A 16,162-nucleotide genomic window follows, 5' to 3' on the forward strand; every position below is an offset into this window, starting at 1 on the left:
TGTCTGTGCACTGTACACATGTACAGATATCACAGTTTGTTTAGTCTTGTAGGATTATCAAAATTATACATTTCCAATACTTCTCATTATTAGGCCCATATCTTTGCAAGGGAGCATGGTGATGACACAAATGATGCATCATTTTGAAGCTGACATTGAGACACACAACATCTACACTGATAAGTAGGCTCTGTCTGTTACAGGTGATGAGATATTATGCTTTGTTTATTTATCAATTATGAGAAATATTATATTAATAATTTCTGTGAATATCTCCATAAAGGAGCATCACACAACAATGGTTAAGGTATCATTTTAAAGTTGACATTCATACTAACAAATTAAATACAAGTTGTTTGGGTCTACATGGTACATTAACCAAGATATTGTACTTTGCTTTTCCAAAAAGGTAAAAAATATGCCCAATATCAACATTCCTTGCTAAATATTTAATAATGACTTTGATATGCACGATCAACATTTACACTGTTGGCAGGAGCGGCCCTAGGTCAACTAACTTGATTAAGAAAGTCATAAGCAAAATATAAAATTCTGGACTTCTTCATTTACAAAATTATCACTGTAACATGCCAGAGTTTACACTGTATAGCAGCTTAAATAACTCCCATACCAATAAAACAGAAAGAAGGAAAGTTTTCATATGATCCTATATTTTCAGCTCTAGACTATGTGAGAATTATAACTTTCAAATGATGTATTCTACCACTAGCCAAAGTAATATGCATTGGTAGAAAGTCAACGTGTTGAAATCAAATTCATTTATTAGCATTACTATCCTAATGTCATTGGCAACTTTCCCATCATTGATTGAGGGTAATATGTTCTGGCTATAACCCCCAAATCACATTTCCATGATAATACTATTCTTTGAAGCATTCTCTATAGTAGTGTATGTGGTAAGGCATTATAGATTGTATGAGACCACTGTGGTCTTAATGTGAATTCTCTTCTTTCCTCACTTTTGTGCAGCTGTCACTGCAGAGTTGTTTATAGCTGAGCCATGGAAAAGGGGAGTCATGTGTGAGAGCAAGCATGCCTCCTGATCCTAACAGCAGTTGCGAGTCAACAAGCCTCCTGTAGGAAGGATGGGTAAGCTATGTCTCAGGACATGAAGATGGCCCACACCCTACCACCTTACTCTTATTAGATGGGTAGCAAATGTGCTGACTAGGCTTCCTGGGCTTTAGCAAATGGGATATGAGGTTCTTGTCTAGCACAAGAATGCCTGTATCTCACCATCAAAGGAACAGAGGAGCTGATTGCGTGCGAGTAGAAAAGACATTGGACAGGTCCTAAGGAGAAGGAAGAAATCATAAACCACTGTGTGCACTGATATTTTGTGTCTGTGCCAGTCAGTGCGATACCATTATAGAAATTATAAAGAAAAGTTAATAAATCCTTTGATTCAAGGCAGTGTCCTAAACTGTAAGATAAGATGACAACTAAATGGGAATATGACTAATCTTGACCAGTTTAGTTTAATATTATGAAATAACGAAATATGTTTAACACAGAAGTGAAAAATGGTGTATGTTATTCTAGAAATTTACATTTATAAAAAGTACCAGTGAATCCACATTGTTATTCATGTATTATGGAGCTCAATTTTGAAATAAGGAAGAAAGATAAGACTTTGACATCTATATTGATGACATGGTCTAAATAAACAACTTTATGACAGCCACATCATGCATTGACTTTTTAGATTTCTTTTAATTATTTTTTTGACCAAAATGATCCATCTGAACTGATACCATTTTCAGCAGAAGTAAAAGGATATAAGCTGTAAGTGTTAGCTACAGTAACACATTCAATAAGTATCATTCAGTAAACTAGTGAGTATAACATGCGGGAGCAAGAAAATCATTTGTAGTGATACCAACATGATGAGTCTAATTAAAGAAAAAAAAACAATCTTTAATTTTTTGGGTATGAGTATTTCTATGGGAGTATCAAAACTGAGCATATAAACTGTAAGTCACACAGATTTGCGGAGGTCACTCTTTCTTTTTTTTTTTGTCTTTTAACAGGGCTATATTAGTTACAAGTGAAGTGAAAGCACAGCTTTGGTCTTACATACGTTGAATTGAGGGCCAGAATTCCATTCTTAAACCACAGACTTGATGGTATCTGATGAGTAATCTAATATGGAATCATTTGAATGTTATATTTGGTTGGTGGACAGCAGGATGTCCATTCCATAGCCTTTTCACATTTAAGAAACAATAGTGGACCTAAAACAGATCATTGGGAGATCCTTCAGTTAATAGCTCGTGATTGTGAGATAAAGCCTTCCAATCTAACAGTAGCAGCTGACAAAACTAGAGAACCAGGAAAAAAGTAATCCTAAGTGTCACAGTTCATGAGTCTGAAGTATTTAATCTGTGCTAAAAAGCTTTCAACAGATTAAGAATGCACCAGCATGTTCCTCAAGTTTGGGTCTGCCGCTTATCTACTTCCTAAGTGAGAGGAGAACAGTGTTAATTATTTGAGCTCGACAGAAGCCATGTTTGAACATGTAAAGGAAATTATTCTCTATTATTGCTGGACAGCTGTTTATGAATGCATTTAACTGGAATTGTGAACGTGGGAGACAGTAGAGTGATGGAATGACAGTTCCTGACTGATCCACCTTTATAAAAGGGTTCTATAATAGCCTTTTCCACACTAAGGGTATGGACGCCTCTAATTGTTAGACTGATTATTATGGAGAATGGGTAAACAGATACATATGCTCCTAGCTTTAAATAAGCTGGATGTCTGTCATCAGATAATGATTCTAGTTTGATTTTTTTCAGCAGTTTCTGTATAAAGGCTACAGATAAAGGTTTGAGCTTGAGAGTAATGGTGTCATTACTTAGACACACAAACTTGGCATTGTGGTGGTTGTCAAAAGTGGCGCATGTTATGATGCAGTCACATAGCTGTATAGCTACTGCTCACTGTGGGGCAGTTCAGCTTTTCCAGGATATCCCTCCTTTTCTGATATAATGAAAAAGTTGATTTTGGATTTTTGGCACATTGTTTGAATGGATGAGATTGTGGGACATTTATTCCCCAAATCATATTACTTTTTCTTATAGGAGATATTTAAATTTAAAAGAATATTTGAATGTGTCAGTGCCCAGCGAACCTTCTGGGATGGCTGGATCATTTGCATGTGGGCACTGCAAAGTATGCAGTAGGATAAGGAATATTTCTGGTTCTTTCATTCATGGACATAAGTCTGTATTCAGGGGAAAATGTGATTGTAGCTCTTGTGGGGTGATTTGTATAGTAGGGTGTGGATGCAGTGATGTGAGATGGTACATAGGCTAGACTAAAAAGGCAGTTAAAGTTAGAATATTGGAACATCTGGGGGATATATGAAATAATAACAGGAAGAGTCCTGTGAATGAAAACTTCAACTCTGTGCACTTGGGCTCTGATAAATCTTTCTTTTTTAGTATTTGTGCTCAGCCAATTCTGTGCGGGGGTGTGGGGATTTTAAGAAACAAATCGATTTAGAAAGTAAAATTATTTTGAACTTTAGGATACTTTATCCTAAAGACCTTAATCTTGAAGTTAACCTAAGCTAAACAATGCCAAATTCTCTGTTCTGTTTGCTGTTTTGAATGTATATGTTTACTGCACAGCAGGGTATTTATTTATTTATTTATTGGATGCATCACATTTAATTGCATAATAAAAAAATATTTATTGCACAATGCACTTTAAGGAAATTAATTAATGTGTAATTGGAGGTTTCTCTGGGTATAAACTGTGAGCCTATTTCAAATGAATGTATCCTTTGAAGGTGAATGGCGGAGGTACCAGATGTCATAGCTGTAAAGTAAAGGTTCCTTGATAGCTGAACGTTCATTTGTGTGCTTATTTATTTTGATGAAATCCCTCTAAGATCATGTCAAAGCTCATTCTTCTAGAACTGCTGCCTCTTCTGGTGCCTTTTTAGGGGACTGGGTTCAAGAACTATTCTACTTGGCCTTCTAAACACACTATTACTAAACACTACATAATAGATGACCAATGCAATATTCAAAGTATTCTGCAACTCAGTCCTCCGCCTCCCAGTATAAAAGATTTGGTGATCTTCCTGTTAGTGATCAATAGTGTTACAGTGATCAAATTATGAGCATAGTGCAGTTCTATGTTTTTCTGCCATAACAGTAAATGTCCAAAGAGATTAACTGTTGCAGTATATGCACCCTCCCTATTTGTCCCTGTTCTCTTCCTGTTCCTTAGCTGAGGTGGAACTAACCTTTCCTCTCTCTGTCCTGCTGATTTAAGTTTTGTTATTGCTTTCATTTAGCCTCAACATACTCTTCCTGGGGCAAGAAAGTTTTGAGGAATTTGCAGCAGTATGTCCCTTATATACTAGAACACCGTCCTGTGCATAGGTTATACGTCGAATGCACAGCATGAGTGGCAGGTTCCCAAGGTGTTTCCAAGGTTTGGTATACTGGCTAATATATAGTATTCTGGGCAGGATATTTGCCATTAATGTGTAATACTGTAACAGTGACCTTTCTGATCTACTGTTATGGTAAGTTCTTACACAACTGTACTTTTTTAATGGTTTTAACTGTGTATGCTGATTAAGAAATTCACGGTAATTTAAAAGAGTTGGAAAACAGCTGTTTTTGCCTGCATTTTGTTGTCTGCTTATAGGTTCATAGGTTCATAGGTTCATACTAGGCTATCTGCCCGAGGGCATTTATAAGCCTAGCCCATTGTTTTGTGGCTTACGCCACCCCTTTAGTATGGGGAACTATACCCATTATTTTGCTGTGCCTCTGTCGAGCAGTGACACTGAGGTAATTCCTGGGGTATATCTGCGATCTCCCATCCATTGGTCAAGATTTCTCTTGAACAAGGCCAGCGAGGTGCTCTGCCTCACATGTACCGGGATTTTGTTCCACAGCATAGGGAGTCTTTGGGTGATGAATCTATCCCTCCAGCACGTCCTATTAATAGCCGTGTCGAGGTTTAAGTCTCCGCCCTTGTGGCTCTGATGGATCTAGATTTTTGAGGTGAAGCATATTCATCAAATCTGGGTTTGACATGGCCTTGTATGTTAGGCAAAGGTCACCTCTGAGCAAGCGGTGGCGACTGAATAGAGCTGGAGTTCTTTCAGTCGGGCAGCATAGGACAGATTTTGAGACCCTTTATCCTTTTGGTGAGGAACTTTTGTGGCCTCTCCAGCTGCTGCAAGTGTCGGGTCAGATACATTCCGAATGGGGCATTGTACTCAATCAGTGGTCTGATGAGTGATGAGTAAAGGGAGACTATGACCTCCCTTGATCTAGATGAGAATCCCTTCATGATAAGGTGGGCAATGTAGAAGGACTTCCTAACTACTTTAGCTACATGGGTGTCGAATGACAGACTACTATCAACCTGGGTCCCCAGGTCCCTGATAACTTCTTCTGTGCTCAGTGGATTGCCACCTATTTGGTAGCTAGGGGTAACCTTGTTTTTCCCGAAGGGTATGACTATGCATTTTTGGCATTTAACTTTAGGCCGTGGCTCTGGCACCAGTTATCCGTTTCTGTGAGACCCTTCTGAAGGATATCTGTGTCAGATGTGTTTTCTACTATGGCGCCCAGTTTGCAGTCATCTGCAAACTTTGTCAGCCATAACCCTCCTGTGTTTGCTTGTACTTGGAAAAGTAGATGCCAAACAAGAGTGGGCCCAGGACTGAGCCCTGTGGGACACCACTTGTGACAGGCTTTGAGTCTGACATGGCGCCAGCAACTCTGACCCTGTGGGTTCTGTCACTCAGCCAGTTTGCAACCCATCTTGTGATGTATGGGTTAACATTTAAGCTGATGAGTTTTTCAATGATACCCGAGTGGGGTATTGTATCGAAGGCCTTAGCCAGATCGAGGTAGGCTGTATGGACTGCCTTTCCCTCATCAATGGCTTTGGTGACTGTTTGAAAAAGTCAACCAAGTTTAAAAGGCATGATCTGCCTTTGACAAAGCCAAACTGGGTTGGATCCAAAGTCTGCAAATTCCCTATGTCTTTATTTATGAGGTCCATTATGATCCTCTCCATGGCTTTGCAGATAAGGCTTGTCAAGCTAATGGGCGGTAATTTCCAGGGTCTGTGGAGGCACCGCCTTTGTGAAGTGGGACCACAGTTGCAGTGCGCCACTCCTGGATACGTATCCAGAGGTAAGACTTTGATTAAACAGCTGTCCTAGCTGTGGGTTTAATTCCTCATTGAGTTTGTGGAGCACACAGCCGGGGACACCATCGGGTCCCATGGATGCTGTTTTTTGCTTTGGAGAGAGCAGTTCTCACTTGGGCACTGGAGATGTTTGGGGGGCTGCACTCATTTGGTATAGATATCTCTCCTTTTGGGGGGGAGGGGAGAAGTTTGCACTGAACCTGTCAGCCAGTATGTTGGCAATGTCTGTAGGATCAGTAATCTTCACATCATTTTGAACTAGTTCTGAGCATATCTGGGAGTTTCCTCCTAGGTTTCTAACATAGCTAAAGAAGGCCTTATGATTGTCTTTTGAGTCTTTAGCTATTTTTCTCTCGAAATTTGCTTTGGATGATTTTATGAGAGCTCTTAGTTTTTACTTATAGTGATCAAGGGTGTCTTACCTTTTAAGGATTTTGCTCTATCTTGTAGTAGCTTCCTCCTTTTGTTGTAGAGTTTGTTTATGGCTGGGGTCCACCAGACTGGACGCTTGCCTTTGGTACAAAGAGTCTTTGTTTTGCTTGGGATTGCCTTATCCATGCAGTCCTGCAGGTGCTGGTAGAAGGCGTTTGTAAGTGATTCAGCGGCTTGAGTATTGTTTTCCGCGGCTCGGGGCCTGAAAGGAGACCACACTAGTCTTTAGAAGTGTGAAGTCGGCTTTTGAGAAGTTCTTTACTGTGGTCTTTTTATTTCAGGTGGGGGTGGGATGAGGACCTCCAGCGAGATTAGTTTGTGATCTGATCTCACCAGTGAGGGTATACTTCCGGTGTTGAACATTGTGCTCCCATGTTCGTGATGATGAGATCAAGTATGTTATCTCCTCTTGTGGGGATGGTGACTAGTTGTTCCATGGCATTTGAGTTTATGAATTCCAGGAACTTTTGGGCTAGGGTGTTTGGGCTTGAGTAGTGTTCCCAGTCTATATTAGGGTAATTGAAGTCACCTAGTATGATGGTGTTTGGTGATACATTTATCCCCTCTAGTGTTTTCAGGAAGGCCATGTGAGTTTCCTGAGTTTGTGAGGGTGGCCTGTAACATGCTACAATTTGCAGAGCAGTCTTGCCTATGGTTAATTGCACCTGGATGGTCTCCGATGCATCGTGCGTTGCCACCAGTCTTGAGGTGTGGGTGTCCTTGATGAATATGGATACCCCCCCTCCTTTCTTGGTATTGTCCGGATTTTGGGGACGGAGCATGATATGAGGTTAAACCTGACAGTGCTGGGGTGCTCTCAGGAGCCTTGAACCAGGTTTCTGTCACAGCACAGACATCGATGTTCTCCATACTGAGAAGGGCCTCGAGTGCGTGCATTTTGAGATTTAGACTTCTGGCATTGAGCAGCATTACCCTTAGTTTTTTCCCTTTTTTGTGTTCTAGGGTGGTAGGTTTAGAATTTGAGCCTTGCCTAAAAAGGCACTATGGGGTGGCAAGAGCCTTTGCCAATATCCGGAATCCCAGGGTGACAGGTGCAAGCCGTCCCTTGCGAAGCAGCGTGGCTTGTCCAGCATGTCATCCCAGGCAGACAGATACTGGATACCCTTTGAATGACACCAGTGTTTAAGCCAATTGTTAAAGCTGATCATCTTATCTCTGTATTGTGGCATCATTCTTGGTGAAGGTAGGATACTGCTCAAGGTCAGGGTCATACCTGCCTGGGCTACATAATCAGAGAGCTCCTCAATGTCTCTTTTCATGTAGTCCAAGGAGGTATGTCTCAGGTCGTTTACACCAGCGTGGACAATGACTGAGTCATATTTGTACCTGCTGTTGAGAGACCTGAGTGCTTATATAATCAAAAATTATTAGTATTAGTTGCTTTTCTGAATTGGTAAACAATTGTATGTTCTATATTGATAAAACTAAAACTTCAGCGTTAACAGTAATATGGTAGGCCATATATTGTTTAATAATTATTTTAGAGAAGGAAAATAAAGGTTATAAGGAGGTATCCATTTACTTAGCAACGTGGTCATTGTAAACAATGAGGGCAGACATATCTAAATAGCAGAGGTGTTCATTTTATATACTGAGGCAAGACATTATGACTGCAAAATTATTTTAATATACACTGCCAAGTCAAAAATCTTCAACTAAGAAATGTAATACCTTTATGTGATGAAGGAAGATATACTTTTTGTGCTCTTTAGAGAGTGACAAATGAATCTGATCTAAAGGACTGGCAGTAGTTTCTATCATTTTGGGAAATGCATTTAAAATGGTTAAGTATCTTTTAAGAAGTTAACTAACCATATGTTGTGTTCAAATAACATATTAGTTCTGATCTTCCTGATAAAGTTTTGAAATTCAGTTTCAGCAAGTTCAAGCAGTTTTCTCTCTTGTAATTAAAGTAAATAAGTCATGCCTGTGACATAGAAGGATAAAGCTTGGCCTACAGCCCAGAAAGCCTGAGTTTGATTAGTAGCTCAGGTGCTTCATATGGCAGGCAGGCAGGGAGGATGGGCATGTCCATCCTCGGGGGGGGGGGGGGGCAGAAGGAATTCGCAAGTGACACCCTCATGCTTCAGATCAAAGCAGAGGCTTTGCTTATAGCACCGAGCTATTTCCATCAATGTGATAAGAGTAGGCTGTGCCACCCCATATAAAGGAGCAGATGTGCAGAGCTGGGGTTTACAGGTGGCGGTGGCCCCTACAGTGACTTAGGTATTCACCACTAGGCATGGAATTAAGACCATGACACATGCTCTCAGTTTCTAGGATGCCAGCAAGATGACCAACAACCTTCATGGCTGCCTGTATGATGGCTTCACTTGGGCATCTCTCACCTCTGTACAGCATGGCACAAATAGCTTTTGTATGGGAATATAAATGAGCTGATCCTGACTGGAAATGACTTGACAGTTGGCTATTAAGAGAGTCAAAGGAACAGGAAAAAGAAAACTATGTAAGTAATTCCTAATTTTACTCTAAAAATGTTCTTGGTACTTACGTATTATCGCAACCAGATTTCGAACCTGGTGTGCTTTCCGATCTTATCATATACCGACTGTATAGTAAAGTAAAAAGGGGTGTGTGAAGGCCAATTCAGTTTTTTATCACCTCGGTTCGGAAAAAGGAACTGGAATAATGGCCAAATTCCTCTTCCTTGTAGCCTCCTTTAGCTTCTTAACTTCACGCAAAATAAAATGAACAGGGAAGAAAGAATGCAGGGTTTACTACATCCACAAGCAGATATTCTTCCACAGCCCAGTGTAATTATCATTCTGTTTAGTCTTACACAATAGTCATTTAAGAAGGCATACAAACCAGATGTGCATTGTAGTGGTGTTGAGGTGAAGTGTGTTACAGAGGCTCACAGTGCTGTACATAATACAGAATCTAAAAAGAACACATGAGTGCATGGCAAAAAAATAACCGATTGCCTGCCTGAGTTCAGCCTTGCATGAATTCAGAACCAAAGAAAATGGTTACAAATGCAGATGCGAAGCAGCACATTAATCTCAAGCCTGAATAGTTGCTGTTATTGGGAAGCTGCTGCTGTACAGCCTAACAATCTTTTCCATCCACTAAACGATGGAACCCAGGAAAAGGATGTTTTCCATTATTCCTGGTCCTGTTTCAGAAGTGATGTGATAAAACGTAATTTGGAGTTTACACACACTATTTCACAGTAACATAAAGTAGTAAATTTCACAACACATTTCAGCAGGAGAAGAGCTTGTAAATGAACCGCTTCTCCTGCTCTGAATCTGGTTGCAATAATACATAAGTACCATGTTCTTTTCTTTTGACATCATACAACAGGACCATATCCAATAAAAATAGCTGACCATAGACAGCAGTTAATATGGCATTACCATGTCTCAGGGATGATATGGGATTGTAGGTGGCCTCTCAGAATTCATCTTTATGTCCAGCATTGATTATGACTTAGCATCTCTCTAGTTAATTAGTTAATACTTACCACCTCTTATTGATGCATGACAACCCTTCTCAATATAGTAATCTCCTTAGGAATCAGATAAATTTAAGGTTGTATAAGAAGGGACACTGTAGTTATAACTGTAGGAGTCTATAAGAAATTTAAAGTCGAATACAGCAGTTTTTTTTAATCAAAAACAAAATCAGAATTCTTTCTTAGAGTTCAACAAATGAGGTACAGTATTTTCTTTCTAATGAATATAATTTCACATTACACATCTCTGTTTTTTGTTGCACAGAAGACATTTGCTTTAAATCTCTTGCTCACTGTTTCTATCTTACCTGCTAGAATTCCTGCTATGGAACCAATTATAGAATGCAAGCAAATGGTTGGAGAACAGATAAACAGAGCAACAATGAAGATTCCTCCTGTCCAAGGGTTATCACAACCATATACCTGGCCAACTCCAACTGGTATAGCTCTGAGTAGCTGAAATATTAACAGCATAAACAGCATAAGAACATTGCAAACTAATTTGCATGCATTTCTTTTTTTTTTTCACTTTATACTCTTAATTTTAATGTGATACATGCCTCAGGATACTTTTTGAACCTCTGCATATCTGAAGGAGTTCATTATTGTCATTCTTGTTTCGTTGTATACTGTAATACTATACAATTAATGAACAGTGTGACTAAGTGTACATGTAAGACAGTGAATAATCAGTAAACCCAGACATTATATAGCAACCTTCCATCCAGTAATATTGGAGCTACCATATGACAGCAGCTGTACAAAGATTCCTTAATATTAATTAAATGTGCTCCTCAAGCCAAGAGGGCTGACATTCTTCAAGTTTCTGATCCAATGATTGGCACCCAATAATGATATCTCTTTAGCAATAAATGAACAGAAGCAGAGACAATACAGGGCACTGGTAGGCTACATCGAGATTACATGGTATAAATTTAACTTTCTACCAATACCAATATAGAACATCCTACAGAAGTACTTCCTTCTTACAGTGCAAGTCATTCATTTGGTCTGTCAGTTATCTGCCTGCATGTCATGGATTATACTGTGCAAGTGAATTCACTAAGTGTCCTTGTATAACTAGATTTGTGAGAACTGAAGCTAAGTTTTGTATTGCATAATAAGTGGCAACTACATAGCAACACTGTTTTTGTAGACATTTGTTTGGAGATAACTGAATTTTGGGCAATATTATCCACTGAATTGATGATGCACTACTAGCTGCCAATGAACACTAACATATTTTCCTGCCACTACATTTAAAATGTATTTGTAGTGTAAATGGGAGCAAGAAAGATCATGTAGTGGTATTTGGTAAGGGGCATTGGATGAGTACACATAGATACCCCCACCCTACAATGGAAAGGGCATGATAACAGAATGGGGTGCATTTGCTTAAAAAGAAAGACAGTGCTGCTAATGAACCACAGTGTGTGGACTGCATGTGCTCCCACTGTTGTCATCATGTCTGTATTGTAATTGGCATAGCTGTAAGAGGTTCAACAGTATTGAATATTGTATGGATGTGGGACTAAAAGCTGAAAAATAATAATTACTTTAATTTCATCATTTATAAAACTGGTGCTTGCTACTCTTTTATTATGGTATAATGACTCAGGGAGATAAATGTGGATGACATGTAAGGTGATTTTCTTGCAGAAAGGTTTGTCCTAAATAAATAACTGTTGTCAAAACCATGAACTGAAACTAAGTGTCAAAAATATATTAATGCAGTCTTTTGGAAGTCATTTACCCAACAGAACCACTACATTGATAATATTATGTTAAGAGATGACCCAGTAGTTTGGGATTTGGGAACATATGTGAATAGTGACCTAACCTTCGACCAGCATGTGTCCACTCTCATTAAAAAAAGTCTATATTGCACAGCTTATAGGCAAAGGGATGGGTCTATATCTAGAGATGTCATTGTATTCCTTTACTCAGTCCTCATTTAGCCAGTCACTTAGTATAATGCCCTCTTTGGCATGTATCTGTCCAGCCGCATGCAGCAACTGAAACACTCACAGAAATACCTTACTAAAAGGATACAAGGCTTAAACAATACTTCCATATGAACAAACTCAAAGCCTTGTCACTATACATGCTATCCTACACACTAAGAGATTACCTGTGTCTGGCTTACAAGGCATCCTCTGACCCAATACTGATGGACTTACTGCATATCTGAAGTCAAATGTCATTAGAAATATTTGGCCTAAGGATCTAAACCTCTTCTGCAAAATCAGCAGAACAGTCTACAGGGACAGACAGACAGATCTTGCAGAGGATACCACTGCTCTGGAACAGAATTGCCATCCATGTAAAACAAAGTTCATCCACATCTATATTCAAGCACAACTTAGAACTATGGATGGAAAACAAAATTTAAACTAGTACTGCCCCACAGCTCCTAAATGTTTTATCCCAAGCATCAGTCCCCTCAAATTGTCTAGGGTATGATCACAGTTATTCTCAGTTGGAATGGGTCTATATCACTTCATCGAATTGCTGTTTTATCAGATAACTAATCATCAAACCCTTATTGTTGAAGCTCCTATTCATTCAGCAAATGACCTAAACATCAAATTTAAATTCAATTAATTGTTTTACTTGGCCAATACCGCAAACATTAAATATGCTGTCACAATAAACTGCAAATAATGAAGTTGAATAACACTGGTCTGTGCAGATCTTTTTTTCTTCATTTTTGCATGGGGCAAGCCCCCCGACACCCTCTATATCAACTTCGAGATTGCACTACATTGAGGAAAAGGGTAAACTAAGAAAAATAAACATAGTTTATAAATATCACCTTTTTATGTTAATTTAAAGAATGTTTTCTTTATTTACCTTTCAGGTTTAATAATACAATTTTACATACAGCTTCTAAATATCTGATTTAAAGCATTATTAAAGAAAAATGTAGCAATAAAGCCTAAAGTACTAAAGAAGATGTGACATGTGTTTAGGGTATATCATGACAGAAATAAGTTGAAACATTAGATGTAATGCAAGGAATAAGTTCGCACATTATATAGAACTATCTATCTGTTTTATTAGCTTAATGTAACGAGGCACTGAATACTTTAGTAAAATACTATTATGACTTGCTTGCCCTGTGGCATGAAGGATTCATCACTGACTATGACCCAGCTGACCTATGTCCAGGTAATGATCAAGGTGTTGAAGCAGCCATTCAAAGAAGGATAGGAGTGAAGAGTTGTGTCCTGCTCATCTTCTAAAGAAAAAGTGGCTAGGGATCTGGTTGAGGGGTGCATCTCTTGCTACTGAATCTCTTGCAGAAAATGTAAACTTTGTGGAAGCCATCTGCTCAACAAAGGAGAGATTATGTCACTCATGGAAGCTGATGGCCTAGTGCTGCAACCACTGTATGCCTTTCCCCTGAGCATTCACATTGCATACAGAGGAGACATTAGGGTTACATATATCAAATGCCTTATTAACTGAATATAAGCCAGCCATGCTGCAATTGGTTGTCCCTCTAAAGTGAGGACAATGGGGTCAGATTTTTGTGTCTGGTCAGATTGTTGACAAGCATAGGTTAACAGAAAGTTATATATCATTATGACCATGTAAGAAGCTATCTTATGATATTTGGTATATTTATCATTTTCATCGAGATTTTTTTTATAATTTGTAATAAAATTTAACCTTACTCTTCAGTAAGAAGTACTATGGCATGTGTGTGTGTGTGTGTGTGTGTGTGTGTGTGTGTGTGTGTGTGTGTGTGTGTGTGTGTGTGTGTATGTATGGATATATATATATATATATATATATATATATATATATATATATATATATATATATATATATATATATATATAATTTTTTGAAGAGGGAAAACCCACGAGGCAAACATGCTTCTTTTCAGAGGCAAACCTGGGAGCACTGCCTGTTTAACAAGGATGAAGTTATTAACATCTCATAACATTAATCCTCTGTGCAAAATTATCACAGCCATCTTTTATACCATCAACTCTGGCACATATAACCTCTGTTGAATGTCTCATTCAAAAGATGGATCTGCACCCAGGTTTCTTTGTCTTTTCATTTGTCCTGTATAATATAGATTAAATGAGTATTAGTCAAAGTATCTTTTGAATCTGTTTCTCATGGAGATACAGAACTCAAAAGGAATTAATGCCAAGAAGCTGTATTAGAAGGCATCCATAATAAATAAAGAGCTACACACCAGAAGTGCATTAAAACATTTATTCTCTGGTGAGCCTTCCTAAGACAATAAAATCACATAAAACTTCACAATATAAGCAAAATTAATTAATACAAAAAAATCAGAAAAAGCATATGTAAAACTAATAAATAATGCAATAAAACTGTTAGTAAGACATAAAACATAAAAACATTAAACCCTCTGTAATTGCATTCCATATTCAACAAGAATGGCGCTACAATGCTACATTTTGCAATAAATAAACTCTCAATACTGTAACTGTTTTTTTTTAAGTTATCTCATAGCTTTGATGCTCTTATTCCCTGGTACTTGACGTTAGGTCATCAGGCAAGCCATTACGGTGATTTAAGACTGATAGTATATGTTTCCTTTATATTCTTAAGCATTCCAGCTCTGCTTTTCTAAAGTACCTTTTTGTTTCTCTTGTACAGAATATACTGCAGTACCAGGAACTTGATAGATAATTCCATTTGCTGTGCAGTTATAATTTCCAGCTGATGTAACTTTTACCTCATTTTTAAAGAAAGGAAGAAATCACATAAGGGAAGAAAAATAGTCTATCTTCCCAATCATTTCTAATCTCTTCTGATTGATTCTTATAGTTGTCATGAAATATTTTATATGGCCTACTAATTATTACCATTTTTCATAGCAGCTTGTATTCTAGATTCAAGTAAAAACTGCCTGAGCAGGATTTTTACTTGGCACTCCCATATCCCTTACTCCGTGACTATACTTTGATAACAATTTCTGCTAGGGAAAGCAGTCTCTAACCTAATTTCCAAAATTCTTCTTGGTCTCAACCCACTCTTTTATCTTTCCCCTCACTAATCATTTGTTCCGAATACCTTGGTGCATTTGCCAGTCTTCTTTAACAAATTCCAGCTCCCTCTTGCATATTTTCTGTATCACTACTTGCAGTCCCTACTGGCAAATATGAATATAATAATCTGTATGGTAGTTGTTATTCTTTTCAAGGATCTGCATCCAAAATCCTACTCTTCTCATTTCTTGAACAACCCCCCACTTCATTGTCATCTCTTTCCACTTTCAGTTATAACCTTCTGTCTGTGTGCATATGAGCCTTAAAGGTGTAGCTCTAAAATATGCATTTAATTCAAGTAATCCAAAATCACCTTGTTCTATTGGACAGATCCACCTTAACTCTTGCTCTCTTGCCTGCCCAGAAATATTCCGTCATCTTGTTATTAATAATTGTCTATAACTTCCACAGCGGTTGACAAGATATGCCTGACCTGTATAAAAAAAACTAAAGGGACTAAAATCATTTTCTCTGCTTGCTTACATCCTACTATCCATATCCACAAACAAGAGCTTCCAGTTTCTCAGTTGTTATTTTATCCTTTGTTTAGTCTCTTCTCTCAAATCCTTTGCTATCATATCAGAAGTCTTTTTAATCCATACTCCTAAATAGTTCATCTTATCCTGTCCCCATAATTATAGGTATCACTGAACTACTTTGGGTGTGGGTATATAATTTATGGCAATAACCTTTGTTTTATCTTTTTATTAATTTTATATTCTGAAAAGTCTTGAAACTATGTCAAAATGTTCCACAACACTGATGTGTCCTTTTTTTAGATTTATCAAGTACAACATCATGCTGTCTGCAAATAATGCTAACTTTTCTTGATTACAGCACTGATTATACCCTTGAATTTCTGAATCTTTTATTTTCTTTGCTAATGGGTCTAAACACAAAGCAAATAACATAGGGGAAGAAAGACATTCCTGCCTAGTTCCTCTGTTTAAATGCAACATAATGGAGAAGAACCCTTATA

At 38.1% G+C, this 16,162-nt stretch overlaps 1 protein-coding gene across 2 annotated transcripts in view; it reads right to left on the bottom strand.

Moving 5' to 3' along the window:
- The window catches only part of LOC122810855 (urea transporter 2-like), a 1,084,839-nt gene that overhangs the window by 321,488 nt on the left and 747,189 nt on the right, over nucleotides 1-16,162 (bottom strand). For both annotated transcript variants that reach the window (XM_044082408.1, XM_044082415.1), the window contains exon 8: nucleotides 10,453-10,600. In XM_044082408.1, coding sequence (XP_043938343.1) covers nucleotides 10,453-10,600 — 148 coding nt within the window. The remainder of the gene's footprint in view (nucleotides 1-10,452; nucleotides 10,601-16,162) is intronic.

This window comes from Protopterus annectens, chromosome 1.part1, assembly GCF_019279795.1.
Source record: "Protopterus annectens isolate FY-2018-M chromosome 1.part1, PAN1.0, whole genome shotgun sequence".
In the NCBI taxonomy this organism is placed as follows: Eukaryota; Metazoa; Chordata; order Ceratodontiformes; family Protopteridae; genus Protopterus; species Protopterus annectens.